We start from the raw sequence: 23,615 nt of genomic DNA, 5'->3' as shown, positions 1-23,615 counted from the left end.
TCAACCATTTGGTACATCTCTACATCATGGCATGCATAGCCTCTCAGTCTAGTAAACTCCCATATGATGGGTTCCCTACTGAATACACTCTCTCACAATCTGTACAGAAGACATTTGACATGGCTACAGAAATATGACAGCAACACATTTAATCATTAATTAACTCAAAGGGCAAGGACATTTTGTTAGCTTCTACAATTACAGCACATTATGTCAGTGCAAAAAAATAATTACTGTGGTCAGTAATTATACTGTGGTCAACAAAGACGCAACACACACATTTGATAAATCAGTAGATTCTGTATGGATGGCACCGTGCAGTTATCAGCCATCTGAACATTATCAGTGCACAGCAGGGTTGGCGCACGCAGTGTGTACCTGGGGATGGAGTGCAGGTAGAGCAGCAGTTTGCAGAGCTCCACAGAGGTCACCAGAGGGCACGTCCAGCCCTTCCTGTCCCCATAGACCTCCAGCACTGCTCGGCCGGCGCGGTCTCTGCTTCCTGTTACACAGAGAGAGAGAGAGAGGGATAGCCTTAGCATTGGTGGTGTGTGTGTCGGTGTGTGTGTGTGTTTGTGTTTGTGTGTGTGTGAATGTGTGTCTGTGTGTGTGTCTGTGTGTGTCTGTGTGTGTGTGTGTGTGTGTGTATGAGTGTGTGTCTGTGTGTCTTTGTGTGGTTATGAATGTGTGTATGAGTGTGTGTCTGTGTGTCATTGTGTGTGTGTGTGCGTGTGTGTGTGTGTGTGTGTGTGTGTGCGTGTGTACTGTGCATCAGTGTGTCTTTGCGTCTGTGAGCATGTGTCTGTGCCTTAGATGTTGGAGGGTTTGATTCTTATCAGAGAAAAGAAAGACAACGCGTTGTCGCAGCTCAAAGACATCTGCAAACACGGAAGCGGCAATACTTTGGAAACACAAGAGCCTGTAATTAGTCAAAAGCCCCTGATAGGTTCGACTCGTTTGTATAAATAATTGGAGGGGCTGGGGAAGAGATACATTTGGCACCACATTAAAAAGCTAATCTGGGAGCAGATGTGTGATTTTGTTGCATGGGATCAAAAAGACATAATGAGTGGAGGAGCTCTCTGTGTGCTTCCCCTTGCTGCTTAACAAAAAACCTGCATTTAGCCAATTTAGTACGCAAACACACACACACACACACACTCACACACACACACACACACACACACACACACACACACAAACACACACACACACAAATAGCAGTAATTTCGTAACACAAGTACACAAGGTGGTTAGGCATGAGGAGTAGGTGGAGGCTGTCAGATGAAAGCGATAGAGACCAGAGAAGGGGCGGCACAGACTGATAGAGCCTCTAAAAGCCCAGAGACAGTGATGGGGCACTTAGTGGGGAGACAGACAGGCCACACATTATTTATCAGAGGGGGCATCAGATGGCGCCTTGTTGGAGATTTTTATCGGCTGCTCTGAGTTACCTGGCAAACAGGCGATGCCCAGAGGCAGGAGAGTGATGCTGTCAGGAGCGAACGGCTTAAAGAGGGGACTCGCGGAGGCCCTGGACCCAGGAACAGTGTGCTTCCCCTGGGCTGCAGGCTGCTGGTCAGCAGGGGGTGTCTGGAGCTTCCAGTCAAGTCCTCCAGCAGGTGTCTTAGGAGTGCTGGGCTCAGCAATGCCAGACTGGTACACATCTTTCCAGTCAGGAGGAGATGAAAAAGGAGGACAAATTTTAGACATTGAATACATTTGAACTGTGTATTAACATTTATGCTTTCATTATTGGCATGAGTGTACGGAAGTAGCTTGAAACTGTAATCTGAGAGTTAGGGTTTGGGATAGGGGATGACCATAGGGTGACAGTTGAGACCTGAGATGTGTGACCAAAGGCTTCAGCCTAATTTAGATGCCATTTTAACCTTATTGTCACTCTATCTGGCTACTGTGGGTACAGTCACTTAATATCCAGAGCCCTTGGCCTGCGCTATTCGCAGCAACTTAGCCTAATGAAGTTGATTCGCCTTTACATGGACTGACAGGCCTGTTAAAACCCTGCAATACAATCAATGTTTGTCGGAACGTTTCCATATATCTTCACTACAAAGCTTCCTTTTCACTGCAACAAGCGTGGGTGTCGGCTGCAAGTGGCGTACAGTGGCACAGCTGTTCTGGGCCTCGCCTCATTTCATAATCTGTCCTTATTGAAGCTGTCTGCCTGATGGGCCTCACTTTGATCACTAACTGCCTAATTAGGCTGACAAAAGTTGCTCTGTTTGTGTGCCTCTTTCCTCCCGTTCCCTGAGACACTTTGACAGGCGTGTCTCCCAATCCCGTTAGCCTTGGTTGGGCTGCTCTGCCCGTGGGAAGAGCTAGAGGGGATGTGTCTACATTGAGCACATCACCGGATTCGGCTTTAACTCTATTGCAATATGTTTGAACAGGGAATAATCTTTCTGAGTGTTGGAATTTTTGATTATTGTCTCAGAATGGACATTGCTATGTACCTATCCTCTTTTGGCCTCTCTCTCTCTCTCTCTCTCTCTCTCTCTCTCTCTCTTTCTCTGAGATGCTCCTACCCTTTAAAGGAATGCCATGTTCACTCTGTCCTCATGCAGTGCACCCAGCCTCTTTCTAAGCTTAGAGATGTAAGGTCTGAGTTATTTCCGGTCGCTCATGAATGCCTCCATTCTGCCCGAGAGATGTGTGAGGCAGAGGAGGGCTCTGGAATTCCCCCTCTGGAACACCACCAACTCTCCTGCCCTTTGAACTCTGACCTCTCATCACTGGGCACTCTTTTTTGCTCACATTTGACCTGCCAGGCATGGATACATTCTTTGGTGGACACACACAAGCACATAGTTTTTCATTAAATCACTGTGTGTTTATAAAGGATTCACCCTGGCATTAACTCATTCCAAGATTCAGGCCTTCTATCTCCGTCATATATTTTTTCTTTGTTTACATTACAAGACATGTTTAGAATATGTTGTCATACGTGCTATACCATACATTTAAATCCAAGCACATGGGGGTAGGGACTGCATCCTATTAACCAGTAAATGTACAGAAAAGATGGTTTGGAAGGTGGAAAGAGCAGGTTTCAAGCTCACCTAAACTCAAAGAATAACCACATCATGAATCGGCTGTTTAAACATTCCTCGCCTTTACCTTTTTTGGACTGTTTGGACAGGGGTTTCCGGTCCATTTTCGGGGACACCAACCCAAAGGCTGTGGTCTTCTTGTTGTGGATAACACGGACGGTCGGGATGATCTCAGGACAGACGTCACTCAGGCTCCTCCCGGGCATCCTCTGGGCTTGCAGGCACTCTCGGGCCGAGTCCGACACAGACGACAGGGAGTGCTGCTTGGCCCTGCCCTTGCCCCAGAGCTTTAGGACCTCTGCCTGGACCAGGTGCTCTTGAGCGCCCTGCGTTACCCCGCCAAGGCTGTTTGGGTGGTGGCCTGCAGCTCCTGGCAGAGGGTGCAGTGGACTCTTGGTGGGGGACACAGTTTGCGTCCCGGCAGCCTGTTGTGGGGTCAGGCTTTGAACTGGTGCTTTATGTTGTTTTGCTTGACACAGGTCCTGAGGCACCAGGGGGGTATGCTGCTGCTGCTGCTGCTGATCCCCCTCCGTCTCAGGGGACCCCAGGCCCGTGTCTGGAGATGGCTTGCACTGCTGCCCAAGTTTGCGTAACATTTGGGTTCTGGGGAATTTTTGGGCGCTGTGTCCTTGTTGAAGTTCGCCCCGACCGCTGCTGGACTCTGGCTGGTGGCAGTGCTGCAGAGACTGATGAGGAGGGGGCCCTGAGTTCTTTGGATAACTCCCACAGTCTGCTGCACAAACTGGCTGCCCAGTTGGCCCTGACTGTCTGGGCTTTGGTGAACTCTCCCCTTCAGAGGTGGTCTGAGAGGGGTAGCCTTGCTGGCAGGCTTCAGGCGTTTGTCCTGGACAAGCCCCACACCCTCCAGCGCTGAGTTCCAGCTCCTCTGTGTCGGCCCCTGTCTCTTCCAGAGGCGCCAAACTTCCCTCAAAACTAACAGGGTTCATTAAGGCAGCCAGGTAAGACTCGCGGTGCCTGTTCTTGGCCTCTAGGTCAAGGGTAAGTGGTACTGCTTTGCTGCAGGGCATGCACAGGTCCACCGATAGCTTTTTGGGCCCCCCTGGGGGTGGACGGTCCCGTTTTGGAACGGGAGGGGCAGGTCTGACTGGCTTGAGGCCTTGGACGGGGACCTTGGGCGTAATGGGCTTATTGAGAGCAAGGGCTTCCTTTTCCTTGTTGAACTCTACCAGGTCCACATACTCTCCCTCAATCTCCCGATTGAGCCTGGTGTCCCAAGTGTTGGGCGACACCCAGCCTACTGGCTTACCGGACAGATTGCTGACGGCCATTCCTTGGTCCATTTTGACAAGTTTGGAGTTGCCACCAGTGAGGCGCAGAGAGACGGCAATCCCATCTTTGGCCGGAAGGATAACAGTCTCCATGGTGAGCGACGAAAGCTCGGTTTGGACGGATGACTGGGCCTCCGACGTGGACGCGGCCGCTTGGATGTCCTGCAGCACCATGCCCGTCAGGGGCGAGGACATGCTCGGGATTCCGCTCTTGGGGCGTTCTAGAAACTCGGGCTTGGCGATCTCGGCCCAGGGCACTTTCACCACTCCCTGGTCGGACGAGAGCACACACTTGCGAAGTGGCGTGCCATGTCTCCCCTCGTTGACCTCCTCGAGCCAGGCCTGGGTGAATAAACAGGGGTAGGCCGTCTCCAAGATGGGTGTCTCCTCCACCCCGAGACTCCCCTGAGATGAGCAAAAGCTTCCCTGCTCCACCAGGCCCTCCCCCTGCACCAGGAGGCTCTTGAGGACTATCCGGGCTGCCTGGTCTCCGAACGCCTCTACCTGCAGGTAGAAGTCACCGGGGCGGAGCAACAGAGGGTTGATGGGCGCTAGCTGGATCACCACACGGTCGTGCAGGCACAGCGGCCAGCCCTCGCGGCGGAACACCACGCCTGAGTAAGCACCCTGTTAACCAGGAGAGACAAGATAACATTAATGGACCCCTCTGCGAGGCATCTCTAGGAGGACACCATTCAAACTTCCATTGAAAGACACTGAACTGAACTGCGTAGAATAAGAGCAGAATTACATGAGCGAAATGGAATTGGCAAGGACAAGTTGAATGGAATGAAATAGAATGGAAATTGGATGATGAAGAGACCTCCATGGTTAAGGCTAAAAGTTAAGCAGTTCTGACCTCAATTGAGAAATCTGAAAAGAATTTTGGGCTAAACTGTGACGTTACTCCCTAACTTCCACTGCGTGACAACTGACGGTGAAGTACTGTTGTTATGTGCATGTCTTAACGTCATCCACATTGTCTGCTTAAATAAGAATGTGGTGGTTTATTGTCAGGCGTATTGCATAATATAGACACAACAATACGTGTCTTATGTATTGTTTTGGTTTGTGTAGCCTGCTCCTGATAACATGTTTCTGGGGGTTTCTTAATTAAGTGCTGCATGGCGGTGTAAGTAAGACGCTTTAGTTGTGTTTGAGTGACACACTCACGCAGGCCGCCTGCTGCACGCTCTCCAAGACGTGCTTGGCCGGGATGAGGAAGTCCAGCAGGCACTGCAGCGCGTCTCCCTGGAAACGCTCTTCGATGGTGCGGAAGAGCTGGCTGAGCACGGTGGGAGCGGTGGCCTCGAAGGGAGGGAAGAGAGACGACAGCGCGCTCTGAATGGACCAGTCCAGAGAGGAGGGGTTCTGAGAGATGAAGAGATGAAGAGAGAGAGAGAGAGAGAGATGAAGAGAGAGAGAGAGAGAGGTTGTTAGACTGGACCAGGGCCAACACTGCACTCTGAATGAACCTCTGTAATGAGGCAAGGAGCAACACAATGACAGAGGAAAAGAGTGAGCAAAACAGAGAGAGAGACAGAGAGAGACAGAGAGAGAGAGGCAGAGAGAGACAGAGAGAGAGAGAGAGAGACAGAGAGAGACAGAGAGAGAGAGGCAGAGAGAGACAGAGAGAGACAGAGAGAGAGACAGAGAGAGTCAGAGAGAGAGAGAAAGTATGTGAATCACATGAGCAGAGATGAGTTCAGAGATCAGTTTAACCTTCTAAGAACTAAAGTAGGAGTTAAGGGAAAGTAGATTTGATAGATTCCATGAACACATTTTCAAGGTACAGAATATCTGTAGCCTGTACTTGAGCATATTCGGGTTATTAGAAAAATACTGGTATTTACATCAACTTTGAAAATCTATAGACAGAGTAAATTAAGTGATGTTAGGCTGCATTAAATAAACATGAATAATCAGATACAGTTAACACTTCCTACAACTGTGAAGCACATTGTTAAGGCAAATAGTGTGTGCTGTGTTTAAAGACTATGACAAATCCTTCCATTGTGTATAATGGTATGTGTGAACACCATAACACCCTATTGAGAAATGAATTTTTCGCTATGGTGTATTTTGTTCGTTGATGCTTCAAAGAAGTGTAGTGGGGCCATTTTGATTCAAAAGAAAGCCTTGGAGCTTTAGAATCAAGGAAAACTATGTAGACGAAAGAACTCCATTAGGAGCTGTTTCTTGAAATGGTGCATTGGTTCTTTCAGAAGTCCCTTCAGACCAAACCGGGCCCAGGTGCTTTCACTTTAAAGGCCTCTTGAACATCAGCCACAGTCTCTTCCATCTCAAATGCACTGAAGGCTTGAATAAAAAGAGCCTGGTATTCTTTAGAGATCAAGGCTGTGATTGCGTAGTGCAAATCAATTCCAACATGGTGTGATCTGGTTGCCATTTCTTCAGACAGCAGTAACTATGTGCCCGAGACTGTTTCAGGCTGGTCCAAGATACACCTCATTAGATTTGGGTGCACATCTTGCAAGAGAGCTGGAATCAGATGCTTTATCTATAGTTGTAGAAGTGAGTAAGAGAAAGGCAAAGAAAACATGCTCTTTTAATCTTTAATCTTAAGCCCCAAGAGGAGGAAGAGTGAGATGAAAGGGAAAAAGGAGAGGTATTGACTTTGTGCGTGCGTGCGTGCGTGTGTGTGTGTGTGTGTGTGTGTGTGTGTGTGTGTGTGTGTGTGTGTGTGTGTGTGTGTGTGTGTTCTTATCTTTGCCAGTATTTACTTAGTGAGTGCATGTGAATGTAAATGTGTATTTGTCTGTCAAGTATTTTTTCATCTTGGTATGTTTATTTTCTACAAACTTGGATGCAAGTGTGTTTTGGTGTGTGTGTGTGTGTGTCTGTGTGTGTGTTAGTACTTACACCTATAAGTTGTGTGAATCTGACTCGGTTAAACGTGTAGATCCATGTTTGTGAAGCCCTGCCTTAAACATAGCCCGGCACGCTCTGAATGTTTAGCGGGTATGTCTGTTTTAGATCACTATGCCAATGAACATCGGCTCAGGTTTCTCTCCATCGGCCTGCCAGAGACACACAACCCACCCAAGAGGCACACCACCACCGCCTCAGAGCCTCAGAGCCTCAGCCTCAGCCTCAGCCTCGCCTCCCACACAGAACCGCATCACAACTGGCCTCCTACCAGGAGAATACATCACTGCGGCGGTGTTGCCAGACAAAAACCATCTCGTGCACGAGGGGGGATTCACAAACCTCTGAAGTGCTGTTATGCTCGCTGGCAGTGAGGCAGTGAGGGAGCGTGAGCGTGCCGTGTCTGCTGTGGTGAGCTGTCAGGCTGTCAGGCAGCCATTCAGAGTTCAGGCATTTCTGAGGCAACACCTGACATCCTCTGTCAGTGTCTACACAAGGCCGTGAAGTGGAGCGGGCCACACTGATGGTGTCGACATGTGTCTATAGGTGTCTATAGAGGCGCTGAGATGAGTGAGTTCTGCCCTGGCCCCGTGGTATTGGGTCATCTAATAATGGGCTTCAAAGCAATGCAGGATTCTTCACAATACAGTATGTGGTACGAGTTCTTGCACATTTATGTGTAAACACACACACACACAAACACACACACACACACACACACACACACACACACACACACACAGGACACACACACACACAGGACACACACACACACACACACACACACACACACACACACACACACATACACACACAGGACACACAAACCGTATGGTGGTTGTTGACTCATCCCTGACCTGACCACAGCGTTGATCTCATAAACCACTAATGGGACAGCTTCTCCTTATAGCTTCTGCCTAAATTATCCTCCTTCACCGGGGAAATGCCACACTTGGCTCTGAATAAACACATCCTAGACACACAAATGCGTATAAACACACACACATACACACACGTATGTGTGCAAACACATATACACACTCACACACACAGACTTAAATACCCCTAGAAACACACAAAAACTGTATAGATGTATAGATACACACAAACACACACATACATACACACAAACACACACACTTAAACACACACAAATACATGCATGTATAGCACTCAATGCAATCTACACTCACCAAGCAAAACAACACACCAAAAGACACTAAATGAGAAATTAAATCTCTAGTAAGGCTGCCTTAATCATCACAGTCTTAACCGATTTCTCGATGTCATTTTCAATTCAGAGCTAATTGAGCACCATCATGGAGAGATTTGCTGAGCTTTACAAAACAGAGACTCAGATCCACTGCCAGGACTCTCTGATAGCTCAACCACCACCACGCCGAGAGGGTCCAACGGCAGCAAACCGGCCAGAGGTCGCTCCCTCACTGGAAAGGAATGCTGCCTCATCACCACTCTAAGTCCTCTCTGGTCCTCATCAGTTGATTGGATCCTTCCAGCAGGCTTCTGCCTAGGCCGGGCCTGGCTCTCGCAGAGCTGTGCAGTGCAGTGTGTTTATGCTACAGCACTTAATGCGTAATGCGTTGCAGCTGGGGTTGCACCGAGGAGAGGTGATGTACTGTCTGGCCTGTAGGCCACTACACTTACAGTTCTGAGTCACTCGGACCCCCATCCAGCTCTGTGGTGGACTGTTAAAGGTGTTCCTGCAGCATGGGGGGTGGAGGTGGGGGGGTCCAGGGGGGTTAGGGGATCCAGTGGACACTAACTGAAGTCTGACACACATACTGTATGTACTGTATGCATACCCAGCCGTCTTGTATTATAAAGCGAAGATCAATGTCATGAAAATATGTAAGTAGGTTACTAACTGGTTGTGCAGTGTTTATTCAGCTGTTGTATTTTAATTGGTGCACCGTAAGACCCAGGGGCATTGGATTTTGGTGGCAACCGGGTAATTAAAATCCCCAATGACAAGGAACTCAGGGGAGAAACCTCAGCACACAGGATTACATGGTCCTTGCTCATATGTCCTCACCTCTGATCCTCCTCCCTCAAACACACACACACACACACACACACACACACACACACACACACACAGACACACACACAAACACACACACACACACACACACACACACACACACACACACCTATACACATACACGCACATTAACACACTAGGCATCACGGCATCACGTCTTGATTTAGGTGTCTGGGCATGAACTGAGTCAGGCAGCGTTTGTGTTCCAGCTCTTCCAGCTATTACAGCAGACCTGAGCAGGGTGAGTCAGACTGACCATTTACTATGTGCACATACACACACACTCACACACACACACACACATACACATACACATACACATACACGCACACTCACACGCACACGCACACGCACACGCGCACACACACATGCACTCGCACACGCACACGCACACGCACACGCACACACACACACATACACATATACAGTACATACTGTACACATACACATACACCTACACATAAACATACACATACACATACACACACACATACCTACACATACACATACACATCCACACTCGACCCTTGCATCCTGTCATTTTCATTCTGCCTGCTTCCACGGTGGTCTCATCAAAGCACAGACCTCATCCTCCTGGTTGTGTGGCCTCTGACCAGGGCAACAGTGTGTGTGTGTGTGTGTGTGTGTGTGTGGGTGTGTGTGTGTGTGTGTTTGCATGCGCCTGCTTCGGCTCTGCCTTATCTCCCTGGCCGCTGCTTCACCCAGCCAGTTAATAGCCATCACTCTATTTCTGGAGCAGAGACAGGTCCATTCACTCTCTTTCTCTCCTCTCTCTTTTCCTCTTTCTCCTCTTTCTCTCTTTCCCTCTCTCCATCTCTCCTCTCTCTCTTTCCCTCATCTCCTTCTCTCCTCACTCTTTTTCTCTCTCCTTCTCTCCTCAATCTCCTCACTCTTTTTCTCTCTCCTTCTCTCCTCTCCTCACTCTCTTTTCCTCACCCTCACTCTCTCTTTCTCTCTCTCTCTCTCTCTCTCTCTCTCTCTCTCTCTCTCTCTCTCTCTCTCTCTCTCTCTCTCTCTCTTTCATAGTCAGTCAGCCAGCCAGCCAGCCAGCCAGCAGTGCCGTGTCAGGGATCTCACTCGACCGCTCAATCTCGCTCTCTCTCTCTCTCTCTCTGGTTTGGCTCCGATTACACCCATCGCCCCGGCCAGCATTCCAGCCAGTCAGGGGGCCATATGCAGTTCAACAGAGCTTCGGTCCAGGGAAGCACAAAAGCCATATATACACAAACACACACACACACACACACACACACACACACACACACACACACACACACACACACACACACACAGATACACAGATACACAGATACACAGATATCAACATACACTAAGGTGTTCACCCACACAAAAACACACACATAACCCAAACTAAACTCTTCACTAGCTGTCAGGTTATTCTCTGCAGGCTGATGTGATACACAATTGTAGGTAGGACGAAGGGAGTCGGCCCACCACATTGAGGCTGTTCACGCTAACATGCATCTGGGGCGATCCAATCACAAGTGGACAGCTCTAAGTACAGAAGCGAATGCACTCGAGACGCATTGAGAATGCATTGAGATCTGATCGCTTAGGCCAAATTCGGACGTGGTTTGGGACGCATATGGTGACATTCTTTAAGCAGTTTGTATGTGTCCTGGTGTCCTGGGACACATACGTCCTCTGTGTAAGCGGAACTACACCGTCAATGGTGCCATATTTATAAAAAGAACATTGCGCTTTTTGTTTTTAAATAAAAATAAAAACCATAGAGATATATTACGAATACATCAAACATCTTTGGTTTGCCTAGAACTTGCCAAGGAATAGACCCAGTCTGTATTGTTTTAATTTATTTGTTTTCAATTCTACCAGACTAGGCACAGGGAGCACATTGCTGCCTCCGCCTGGTGGTTAAAAACAACAATGCATGATATTCATGTTTATTTCCATATAGGGCAGGGGAGTGAGGGCCAATCACAAATGGCATGTGGAAGCATGTGGAGACGCAGTCTAATGCCAGGTATGAACAGCTTCACTGATTCTGACAGCAGCTTAAAAAAAAAGACGTCTCCATGGGATCAGGAAGTGAGGGATGGAATTTCAGCTCATACATAAACTGCATATTTTACCTCAGAAACTCAGCTAAACAATGAACAGATGACTGTGAATGGTTACTGCATATTCTGAATGCCTGAGTTGAGCTGAGTAGTGCTTGACATTATGATTTGACGTTAGTATGGATGACAGCACTCACTCAGTATGCACTCTGAAATGGGATGGAATATGAGAATATTTTCAAAACCTGCCCATTAAAGCTGCAGAAGTGAACTCTTATAAAAATAACTTTTTGTTATATTTGCTAAAACTGTCTCCTCTGGCTCCACCTATTGCTCCTAAAGTCATATGCAAAAAAAATCCACTGCGACCAAACCGAAACAACCAATCAGAGCCAGGAAGAGTGTTCGATGAAGTGTCAATCAATGCTCAGGCACATGCTGTGGGTAGCCCCCCTCTCATTCGGTCAGGCCAAGCCCAATTTCTTCGGTGAGCAGACCTGAAAGGATTCAAAAGCCAATGCTGAGTTAGCCACATTTCTGCTTGACAGGGCTGCTTGATTTATGTTTGATTTGATTTCCCGAAAAAAAGTGTCCATAAAGACAAGGGGATAATGGTTATAGTAACACTCCGTAGCGTATAGCTCATGTTACTGAGATGTTGCAGTGTTTGTTTCCTATAATAAGACTACTGGTTAGCGTTGTTTTATTTAAAGGCTGCTGAAGATATCTTTGAGAAGTGCCCAGGCAGTCTTATTGGCTTGGTGTTGGTTCTGATATTTATGTGTGCCTGTGCTCACACAGCTTAATGTTCTCATAAGTGGTTTACCGCTTATTTAGCACTATTCACAACAGTAACTCTTATCAAAACAAACATTTAAGCACTTAAAGGGAGGAGAGGAAGGGGGGGGACCTGGAAGTTGTACTCACTTTGAGCTATGGAGTGAATTCTACTACTCGTGTACTTTTTTTTGCAAATAGAACTTAGAGCTGCATTAGGGAACCTTTATAAAACTAACTTTTTGTCATATTGGCTTAAACTGCCACCATGTCCATGACATTACATGGACATGGTGGCAGTTTAAGCCAATATGAAAAAAGTTATTTTTTATAAAGGTTCCCTAATGCAGCTCTAAGTTCTATTAGCAATAATGTTAGCATAAGACAGCAGATCGCCACCATAGATATCAAGAAGCCAAATGATTCCAACCAATGAGGATGGTTTAGCATATCTAGTTTGCTATACAGATATAGAGGCCATTTCAACTGCATGTGCTCTCTGGGAACAGTCTGTAGCTGAACACCTTTGTCACATCTTTGAGCTGGTGTGAGCTCTTGCCCTGTGTGAACCCAGGACCACCGCACAAAGGCCTGGGCCGACTTCAGGAGCTGACAGCAGTCTTTGTTCAACACGCATTGTTGAGCCCTAACTGAAAGGTGCATTTGTCATGGAGGTTGTAGCCTCTGTAACGCCTGAGGACAGATTGACAGGGAAGTTTTGCTTAGGTGTGCAGACCTTGTGTCAAAAGTAACCTCTTGTTCACTTTCTTACCCCCGCCCCCTGCCCCCACATTTTGAACATTTATTTTAAAAGATGCCAGTAGTGCTAGCATGCTGCATGCTATCTCTTTTAACTCCCATACGACACGAGAACACAATGTAACTACAATGTAAGCTTAAAACCTCACAGCAAATTAAAGCTGTGCACATGGTGTGTTACAAAAGAAGGTTTTTACAGAAGTCAGACTGGACCTCTTTGAAACATCACATAAAATATGTTGCAACACACTCTTCAAGGCATGTTTTTCTCCTTCTCTTGAGTCAATAACCCCCGATTGCTCGCAGATTCTCATTTTTGGCAGTCACGCAAAGGGGTACGGCCAAAACCTCTTTTTTCTCTAAACTGTGAATGCATCTTTGATGTTCCATAAAAAAGGAAAGCCTTGGACACAAAGGGAGAGGCCTTAAAACACAGTCAAATCATTCCTGCCTACCACCTCTGATTCAACGCATTAAATTAAAAGAATAAAAACCCTGGCAGACTTAAAGAAAGTCATCCCAGCCTGTCAAACTGCAAGACCCCCCTTGATGTCAACATGCTCTCTCTCTCTCTCTCTCTCTCTCTCTCTCTCTCTCTCTCTCTCTCTCTCTCTCTCCTCTCTCTCTCTCTCTTTCTCCCTCTTTCTCTTCTCCTCTGCACTGTCTTTCTTCACGGGGGGAGGAGGAAACACTCAGGGGAGACACTGCTGTCTTTGTATTGATGCCACTCTTGTTTAAATCCGCTCAGAGGGGTGCTTTTTGTCAGGGGGCCGAAAGCTTTACTGTCGAGGCAGGTCAGCCCACTTTAAATCCTTCCACCCCCTCAAACTGAGGGAGACTGGACTCCACCCGGGAAAATGCCCTCCAGACATCTGCCAGTCTGTCCACCTCTGTCACTCACTCACTCACCCAGAAAGAACTCAGCGCCTGTCCAGTTATCTACTCGTCCATCATCCATCCATCCTGTCCACACCTCTATCACTCTATTTACCTCTCTATCCTATGGCTCTCAGATGTAGCCAGGCTATGTATTTATCTCCGATGGACTGAGGGCCTATGCAACATGGGCTTCTTCTTTGTGACAGTGAGTCGGTTAAAAAGTTAATATCCCTCACAAACCATAGATTGTGTGTCTTGTTTCCTCCATGTGGAAAATCAGTAACCCCAGGGCTCGTACTGGCATTCGGCGTCAGATTTCTGTTGTTGCCTAAGACTAAGTAAACAGCTAAAAGCCAAAAAAGCATCTCAGCACTTTTCTTTGCTATCATATTCCTCGTGTAAGTGAGTGTGAAAGTCTTGTGAAAACATCCTGATGTCCTGTGCAAAAAAAATTGGACCATTGGTGCATGTACTAAACTTCCCTGACCATGTGTTCCCTTTCCAAACACAGGTAAATCATCAGGGCTTTGAGTAATTCCTTCTGCAGAGTCACTGGAGACTGCCAGACAGATTTGCAAGAGCTCACCACTGATTTGGCATGCAAATAGCAAGCCTTGCATCTGGCAACCCACCACACATTGTGTCTGTGTGGCCCTGTTTGTCATACAATTAAGCCAGGGTGCTTGGCGGTTCCCTCTATATGTATCTATGAGTAACTCGATACGGGTCCTCAGCGGGTTCAAATCTCAGGAAAGAAAATCTGGTGCTTCCGGTGTTGATGTATAAGCCATAAATGGGCAAGTTGACAGTTGGAGAAGCTACAGAGGCATTAAAGGGCCCTGTCAAATAGTTAAGTGTACTTTAATATCTTGGAGATAGAAATATTCCTCAAATAGTCTTAACTTTTGAGAGGGCTTAATGTACAACCTTACAAGCAAAACATTTCCTGAATATACAAAATTGATTACAGTTGAATTCCTGTGTAGAGCGACATCAACATCTTTGTACTTGCTTTCATTAGCTCCTTTTTTTCTTCTTTCCTTTCTTTTTTTTCTCTTTTTCCTTAATGCATCTTGCTTGGCATTCTTCCAGCTGCTGTACTAGCCGACTCAATTAGCATGACAAAACAAAGCCATCTCTGCTCTCAAACCCACTTCTAAAACTTTACCCACCCAAACCCCCACCCCCCTACCCCTTCCAGTGCCTCCCTGGGAACAGTGCTTTTATCAGGTGAATCTGTTTCAGGACTGCAGAGTGCTGGAAAAATGGAAACATTTTTGTTTGTTTGCTTTCAGGGTGTTCTACGTACAGTGTGATCTGCCAGGCTAAATAGTCTGGAAAGTTGGATACCTCAAGGGCCCGGTTTTTCAGTCTGTGGATCTGTTTTTAGGCTTGGCCCAAAAAACGACTCGCTAAATGTTTTTACACTTGCAGCAAAGTAATAGGGGTACCATCAGCGAAGTTAAAGACTGTGTGTGTGTGTGTGTGTGTGTGTGTGTCTGTGTTTCTGGGAAGCAGTGCCGGAGTGGACACATTAACAGTGTCTATAAGTGTGTGTGTGTGTGTGTGTGTGTGTGTGTGTGTGTGTGTGTGTGAGTGTGTGTCTGTATGAGGGGCTTGTCTAAGACTGACAGTCGACAGATGCTGTTTGTTCCCCTCTCATGCATTCCAAACTCCTCGGCCACTGTAGCTGAGGAGGGCGGGTGCCGTGTCCAGTAGCTGGACTTGTGGGGGTTTCCAAAGCTAGTGGCTCTTCTGTAATTGTCTATTGTTTACTTTTTCTTTCCAATTCTTTTCTCTTTTCTTCTCTTCAGATAAATAAACTGTTTGCCGTGTGTAACCCCTCAGGTTCAACATTTGGCCAACCCTAGCCTCATGTCCTTAAAGTCAAACAGATGAGCGATAATCACAGATAACAAGAGGGAACCAAGCCAAAGCAAGTTGTCACTTGGGAGCGGCTTGGCCCAGCCTCATAAGTGACTCTGAAACAGAGCTGTATGGTCCCATATGGCTTACTCTCAAGGGCGTAAACATGCATTCTTTGGGGGGGTCGTGTGTCCCCCAATACTGAGAAAATACCTATCCGTCCCCCCCCCAATATACAGCAGAAAATATGTTAAATATATGTTCTCCTTTTATGAACCCTGTCAATGCATAGGTCTTACGTTATGTCCTATTTATTTTCAATTTATTTCCGTTTGTTAAGAAAAACATAAGTGTGTGACTCCCCCCTCCTAATTGTAGACTTGTGTGATTTCGTTTTAAGCAGCATAACAGAATAATTGCTAATTGCTAATTGCTAATCGCTATCGAGATGCTAGTGGCTAAAACTAGCAAAACCTCTTGAAATGTGCTTACAAACTAGTTAGTCAACAACTGTCCTTACACAGTCAAACATCAAGCAAGTGCAACACAAGACAAAGCAAGACGGCAAATAAGCTACTTACTAGTTCGGCAGACAGTAGAAACCGGGCGGCTTCAGGCAAACCAACATAACGCAGTATATGCCTACGGACCCTGGTATGGCAATGGCACGGAAGCGCTTCTCCATATTAGAAGTCATTGTAGCGCCCCAATTTTCTTTAAGCTGTCATATTAAGGTAAAACTGCTTATCCTAACCCTGAAGTAAAATTACTACATAATGCCACTTTAAATCCACCTTGCGTGGTTCTGCATCGTCATGGTTACCTAACACTTTATGTACCTAATGCCTTAATCTAGGCCTAGATGTCAGCAATAAATACAAGTACTACTAATTAAAGCAGAATATATAAATCAAAGGTCAGTCACTGTTCTTCTGATAACATAATGACATGTGGTCACAATGCAGGCAGCACAGGCTGACAGAGAGGCATGCTAAGGCATATAAATATAGAATTGTAAGCAATGCCCCCCCCCCCCCCCCCCCCCCCCCATGTCTATCCAATGGTTACGCTTTGCTTACTCTAACACAGCATACATTCCTTATCACTGTAACACTCATTTGTTAACACTGCAGTTGTGTTATAGCCTTTCATATTACATAGATACCTCGCATTTTGTCAGGTCCTCTCCATAACACCATAACATGACTTAGCCCAGCCAAACTATGGCTGTCTACATTCCAAGTATGTCGTACTGTCTGATGTCAATGTCACTGATTGGCAAACATGATGACATTTCACAGTTTAACACCCAAGCCCTCTCACGTAATGTTCATGTTAGACGGCCTCTGATCAGCTGCTGACTGGACTATCCTCCAGAGGCTGCTGCTGCTGCTGTGTGATGTGATTTGATGTGCTGATCAGGCACAGAGGCACAGAGGCAGGGAGAGGGGAGGGTGGGGGGGGGGGGGGGGGGGGGCTGTTTAGTCTGAGGGCAGCTGTGAATCTGCCCAATGCTGCCAAATGTCTGTTGACCTGCGCATCCACTGCCAAGCCCGCACAATCTAGGTTTATCTGTTTATACGTAATCACAAGCGTGTGAGTGTATGTGTGAGTGTATGTATCTGTGTGTGCGTGCCTGAGTTTGTGTGTGTGTGTGTGTGTGCATATGTGCATCTCATTAATGAGACACAGAATTGGACACTTTGAGACTTGTAGTAGGTCTGGAAATAGCTTTGCAAGGCTCTAACTCTAGGTTTGCAGAAAACACTGAAAAGGCCTCCATCAAACTTCTCCAAGGCCATTCCATGACTGCTGTGCCACATTTCAAACTGCTGTTTTCATTTCAGATTATATACAGCCACGATAGAGAGTAAAACAGTCAGCTAGTGTATCTGTTTAATAGTGGACAGTTCCATCCTGTCATCATCTCATTGTGTGAAGCAGTTTTTCTGGGAATGTCTCATTATTCTATTTGCTGTGTGTGTGTGTGTGTGTGTGTGTGTGTGTGTGTGTGTGTGTGTGTGTGTGTGTGTGTGTGTGTGTGTGTGTGTGTGTGTGTGTGTGTGTGTGTGTGTGTGTGTGTGTGTGGTGTGTGTGTGTGTGTTTGTATGTGTGTGTGTGTGTGTGTCTGTGTGTGTGTGTGTGTGTGTGTGTGTGTGTGTGTGTGTGTGTGTGTGTGTGTGTTGTAGTGTCTCTGTATGTAGACAGTTTTTATGCAAACGTGAATCTGGAGTAGGATGATGGGAACCAAAACACACACACACACACACACACACACACACACACACACAACCACAATTCAAATTAGCCCTGTGCTGAGCCATGTCATTAGGACTGGATGGAAATTGAACAAACATGTTCTGCAGTTAACCTTGGCGTAGGAGGGTCAGTGAGAATGGCCATAGCCATTGCGTATACATTATAAAACTCCCACCAGACAAGCTAAGTGGACATGGATGACCCAACTGTACTGCAAACCTGGGATTTTACCTCCGTTAAAGAATAGTACAAATCTGGGTCACGCACACATAGCGTAGGATAATTCAATAATTCTGATTGGTTAAGTGGTTTAGTCTGCGGGCTGTCATTCAGGGTTTACATCCGTCATGGAGCCAAGGCACCCTCACTGAACACAGAGGAGTCAGTCAAACAGAAACCTGTGAGTGACAGCCACAGAGGTGGTGTGTGTGTGTGTGTGTGTGTGTGTGTGTGTGTGTGTGTGTGTGTGGGGGTGAGTGTGGTTGAGTGTGTGTGTTTCTGCATACGTTTGTGCATGTTTGCATAGGTATGTGTGAGTGTGTGTGGTTATGCACAAGTGTATGTAGTCATGTGCTTCAGAGTTTATGAACTTGTGTGTGTGTGTGTGTCCTTGTGTTGGCATATGTGTGTTGATTCAAGCCTGAGCTTGAGCAGTATTTCAGAGCTCTCTGACTTTCCAAACACATCAACCTCATAAGAACCCTTCCAGAGGAACAGGAATCCCAACTATAAACATTCTCCATAGGAAGGAGTATGGCTAATTTACTTCTTTTGAAAGTTCCACCGAGAGACAAGAACTATCAGAGAACAACAGAACCACTGCAGAGTTAACAATGCAGAACAACACCAAAACTAGGAGATCCAAAGTGTTTAACCGATGCGCAGCCACCCGCATTGTCTATCTGGACGGCTCACATTATTCCCATCAAGACTCGAGTGTTGCTATCGCAACAAAAACAAAGACACACATCTCTCTCTCGCTCTTTCTCTTTCTCTCTTCCACTAAAAGAAGAACACCCGGGGACCACTCAAAGGAGAAATCCAGAAGTTTCAAACTCAGGTTGGCCACGCTTTTAGAACAAAGTCCAAAGTTGTAAAAGGTGTGATAGTGTAAAATAAAACTTGATAAAACGTGCCATGTGATCAACTGTTGTCTTGATAGTTGGAGATGTGTTCTCTGATACAACAAGCCATAACAACAGGTGTTTCCAGCTGAGCATGTCAAGCTAAGCGGTTGAACAGATTGTTTACAAAACATAAGGAAAGATCCCCATGAGAACACTAAACTCCAAAGACAAAGTGCACTCAAGAACTTTGGACACAAACCAGTAACGTAGTAAAGTTTAGAAGTAAAACGTTTATAAAAGAGTACTGAGAATGACTGGTGAAAGCCTGCACTTTAGGTACCCATCCCAACCACACACACACAGCAGTCCCCGGGCAGTCAGTGGGTCAGTGGAACAGGTTTAAAAAACAGACCTGCATCCGGAAAGCAGAAGAAGAAACTCAAGTTTATACTAACCATCTTGCCGGCAGTTTGTCACTTATCCAGTTGTCATTATTTTCCGTCTGATATTCCAGTCCTTTTTAAAAAACACCAAAACCAAAAACAGAAGAGCTATCTGCTCCTCAGAGACCTGTTTGTTTTCCTCCCATGATCATTCGTCTCCGCAAGCGTGCCCTTGCGGCAGGAGCGTCCAGGGGTGTGTCTGGGAGAGGACGGCTCGAAACGGGAGAGTTCCCATCCTGGCGAGAGTTTTCACAAGTAGCCTCAGAGCTAAGAGTGGCAGGCTGTGAGCGTTAGACAGCCTGTTGCTCCACTGCCTGCTCGCCTGCTCTCTGTCCACACAGACAATTGGAAGGAGAGAGAGAGAGAGGGGGGGGGGGGGGGGGGGGAGTGTGTGTGTGTGTATGCATGTGTGTGTGTCGGTAAGAGGGAGAGAGACTGAAAGGGGGAGGAGAAAGGCTTTCTCTTTCAGAGGAAATCCCCCTCAAGCCATTTTTATACTTTTTCTCAGCAGCCACTCTGGATCTCTATCGCACTCTTTTCTGTTCTGTTCTTTCTTTTTCTTTTGTAATCTTTCCTTTTCCTGTCTTTCTTTTGTCATTTTTGTGTTTTTTCTTCCTCCCCAACTTCTTATATTTCTTTTTCTTCTATCTCTTACATTCTTCTTTCTGTCTTTATTTTTTGTTTGCCTTTTTACTTTCTTTCCCTCTGTCTCACAGATCAGTTTTTGCTTTCGGACACAGAACAACACAAACTATGCACACCGACACAAACCTTAATGTCTGCCTATATACAAAAGTTCACCTGTGTACAAATGAATGGGAGTACAAACATTTCTTCTCAAATCAAGATGCACTCACACACACAGACACACACAGACACAGACACAGACACAGACACACACAGACACACACACACACACACACACACACACACACACACACACACTATGAATACATTCTTGGAAGAGTTCATAGAAGTTAAAAGGAGCTCAACCCCTCCTTCAGAGCCCCCTTCTCTATTTTAATCTCTCTGGAAAGAGGTCCTCAGTGTGTGTGTGTGGTGTGAGTACATACACACAAACACACATTCACACAGTCACACAAAAAGAGAGAGAGAGACACACACACACACACACACCTCTATTTTAATCAGTCTCTCATCACAGAGAGAGCAAGAGACTTCAGAGTTCCTCTGTGCATTCATTTCCTCTGGCCAGCTTTTATGCAGCCACTGTCCTGTATTTAAGACACATCAAAGACACAGAGAGGGTGTGAGAGAGTGAACAAGAGTGTGTGTGCGTATGTGTGTTTGTGTGTATGTGCATGTGCATATGTGTGTGAGTGTGCATGTGTATGTGTGTGTGTGTGTGTGTGTGTGTGTGTGTGTGTGTGTGTGTGTGTGTGTGTGTGTGTGTGTGTGTGTGTGTGTGTGTGTGCATGTGTGTGTGTGTGTTGTGTGTGTGTGTGTGTGTGTGTGTGTGTGCATGTGCATATGTGTGTGTGTGTGTGAGAGAATAAGAGAGAGCATTTCTATGTCCACCTCCACACTCCACACTCCTGGAATGTAGTTACACCCTACATTTCTGTGTATGTTGTCTCAAGTCTCTCACACACATGCGTGCACACACAACTCTCACACGCAAACACACACAACACCCACATGCACACAGAGAGACTTGTTTTAAACTCAGGGTCAGTTACCATTCCTCTTCCAGTCCTCTGACACTCTTAAAGAGGAGAAGGGGTGAGAGGGAGGGACGGAGGAAGAAAGGAAGGGAGGGAGGAAGAGAGGGAGGGAGGGAGGGAGAGAGGGAGGGAGGGAGGGAGGGAGGAAGAGAGGGGGGCACGAGACACAGAGAGAGTGTGTGAAAGAGAGAAGTCGAAGAGTGATCACTTCTCCACCAAAACTCCTCGCAAGAATGTACATGGCCTACATTCGGTACCGTTCTTTTAGGACTGGAATGTAATTCAGCTGTTCGCCTGCCCTCTCTCTCTCCACCCCCCTCTTTCTGTCTCTCATTCCCTCTCTCTTTGTCATGGTGAAAGTCAGGGGTCTTCCTGCAAAGTTTTCTCCCAGATGTGTGCACAGATGTGCGTCTCCGAGGAGCACGGTGTAAGGAGATGTTTTGACAGCCCCTCAAACCTGTGGCTTTCGGAGCCAGCAGGTAGCCGCGCTCTCCCTTTGTCTCTGCGGTTGGAGTGAAGACCTCTCAACAGGGTGAGGCCGAGAGAATGAAACGTTAAAAAAAAAATGAGTGAAAAGAGAAACAGAGAGAGGGAGAGAAAGAGTGAAAAGAGAAACAGAGAGAGGGAGAGAAAGAGTGACAAGAGAAACGGAGAGAGGGAGAGAAAGAGTGAACAGAGAAACGGAGAGAGGGAGAGAAAGAGTGAAAAGAGAAACAGAGAGAGGGAGAGAAAGAGTGAACAGAGAAACGGAGAGAGGGAGAGAAAGAGTGAAAAGAGAAACGGAGAGAGGGAGAGAAAGAGTGAAAAGAGAAACAGAGAGAGGGAGAGAAAGAGTGAACAGAGAAACGGAGAGAGGGAGAGAAAGAGTGAACAGAGAAACGGAGAGAGGGAGAGAAAGAGTGAAAAGAGAAACGGAGAGAGGGATTCGAACAAAGAGACTGTAAGAGAAGTGTGGGTTTGCCCTCTTCTGTTTTCGGTGTGTGTGTCTGATGAGTCCAAAAAAATGAGATTTTCCCCGCCGCTGAGGATGTGTCAGATCAAAGGGATCGACACGCTCCGCCGATGCCTCTTCATGAGAGCCAGATGCTCGTCACAGCCCCAGTGCACCCACAGACAGCCAGAGATGGGCCCCGAAGTCAGTCACAACAAGATTGACATCAGCTAAGGAGGACAACAGGGCTCAGTGATAATTGTCTCATGTAAAAAGAGACTACACATATACACACACATATAGACATACACAAACATAAATGTATACATGTTTTTGTCATTCTCTCTCTTTCACATATTTGATCATCTCACTTGACCCTTCGCGTCAATAGATAGATAGATAGATAGATAGATAGATAGATAGATAGATGGTTGGATGAGTAGATATACAGTATATGATAGATAGAATAGAAAAATAGAATAGAATATAGAAAATAGAACGATAGATAGAACGATAGATAGATAGATTGATACATTGATTGATAGATAGGTAGATAGCTAGCTAGCTAGATAGATAGATAGATAGATAGATAGATAGATAGATAGATAGATAGATAGATAGATAAATAGATAGAGTAATAGATAGATAGATACATTGATTGAAAGATAGGTAGATAGAAAGATAGATAGATAGATAGGTAGATAGATAGATAGATAGATAGATTGATACATTGATTGATAGATAGATTGATTGATTGATACATTGATTGATAGATAGGTAGAGACCTAACTAGATAGATAGATAGATAGATAGATAGACATATAGATAGATAGATAGATAGATAGATAGATAGATAGATAGATAGATAGATTAATAGATACATTGATTGATAGATAGGTAGGTAGATAGATAGATAGATAGATAGATAGATAGATAGATAGATAGATGAATATATAGATAGAGAGATAGATAGGTAGATAGATAGATAGATAGATATATAGATAGATAAATAGAAAGATAGATAGATAGATAGAGTAATAGATAGATAGATAGATAGATACATTGATTGAAAGATAGGTAGATAGAAAGATAGAGATAGGTAGATAGATAGATAGATAGATAGATTGATTGATACATTGATTGATAGATAGATTGATTGATTGATTGATTGATACATTGATTGATAGATAGGTAGATAGCTAGCTAGATAGATAGATCGATAGACATATAGATAGATAGATAGATACATTGATTGATAGATAGGTAGGTAGATAGATAGATAGGTAGATAGATAGATAGATAGATAGATAGATAGATAGATAGATAGATAGACAGATAGATGAATATATAGATAGAGAGATAGATAGGTAGATAGATAGATAGATATATAGATAGATAAATAGAAAGATAGATAGATAAATAGATGGATGGCTAGATAGATAGATAAATGCTGCTGACTGCAGTGGTGCTTGAAAGTTGCCTCTGATTGTCCAGCTGGGGTCTTGTCTCTGGGATCAGATCCAAATCCCTTGTTAGCCCCCACACCCCCATCCCCCACCACCACCTAAACCC

At 45.8% G+C, this 23,615-nt stretch overlaps 1 protein-coding gene across 1 annotated transcript in view; it reads right to left on the bottom strand.

Annotated features, from left to right (window-relative positions):
• The window catches only part of quob (quattro b), a 32,958-nt gene extending 13,398 nt beyond the window's left edge, over positions 1 to 19,560 (bottom strand). The window contains exons 1-5 of the mRNA XM_080846041.1: positions 19,440 to 19,560; positions 5,537 to 5,734; positions 3,142 to 4,990; positions 1,455 to 1,667; positions 379 to 502 (exon numbers count right to left, since the gene is read on the bottom strand). Coding sequence (XP_080702167.1) covers positions 379 to 502; positions 1,455 to 1,667; positions 3,142 to 4,990; positions 5,537 to 5,734; positions 19,440 to 19,442 — 2,387 coding nt within the window. The 5' untranslated portion in view covers positions 19,443 to 19,560. The remainder of the gene's footprint in view (positions 1 to 378; positions 503 to 1,454; positions 1,668 to 3,141; positions 4,991 to 5,536; positions 5,735 to 19,439) is intronic.
• Between the last annotated feature and the right edge of the window lie 4,055 nt (positions 19,561 to 23,615).

This window comes from Sprattus sprattus (genome assembly GCF_963457725.1).
Source record: "Sprattus sprattus genome assembly, chromosome: 10".
NCBI classification, from domain to species: Eukaryota; Metazoa; Chordata; class Actinopteri; order Clupeiformes; family Clupeidae; genus Sprattus; species Sprattus sprattus.
The sequence above is the reverse complement of the archived record's forward strand: the minus strand, read 5'-3'. Positions and strand labels throughout refer to the sequence as shown.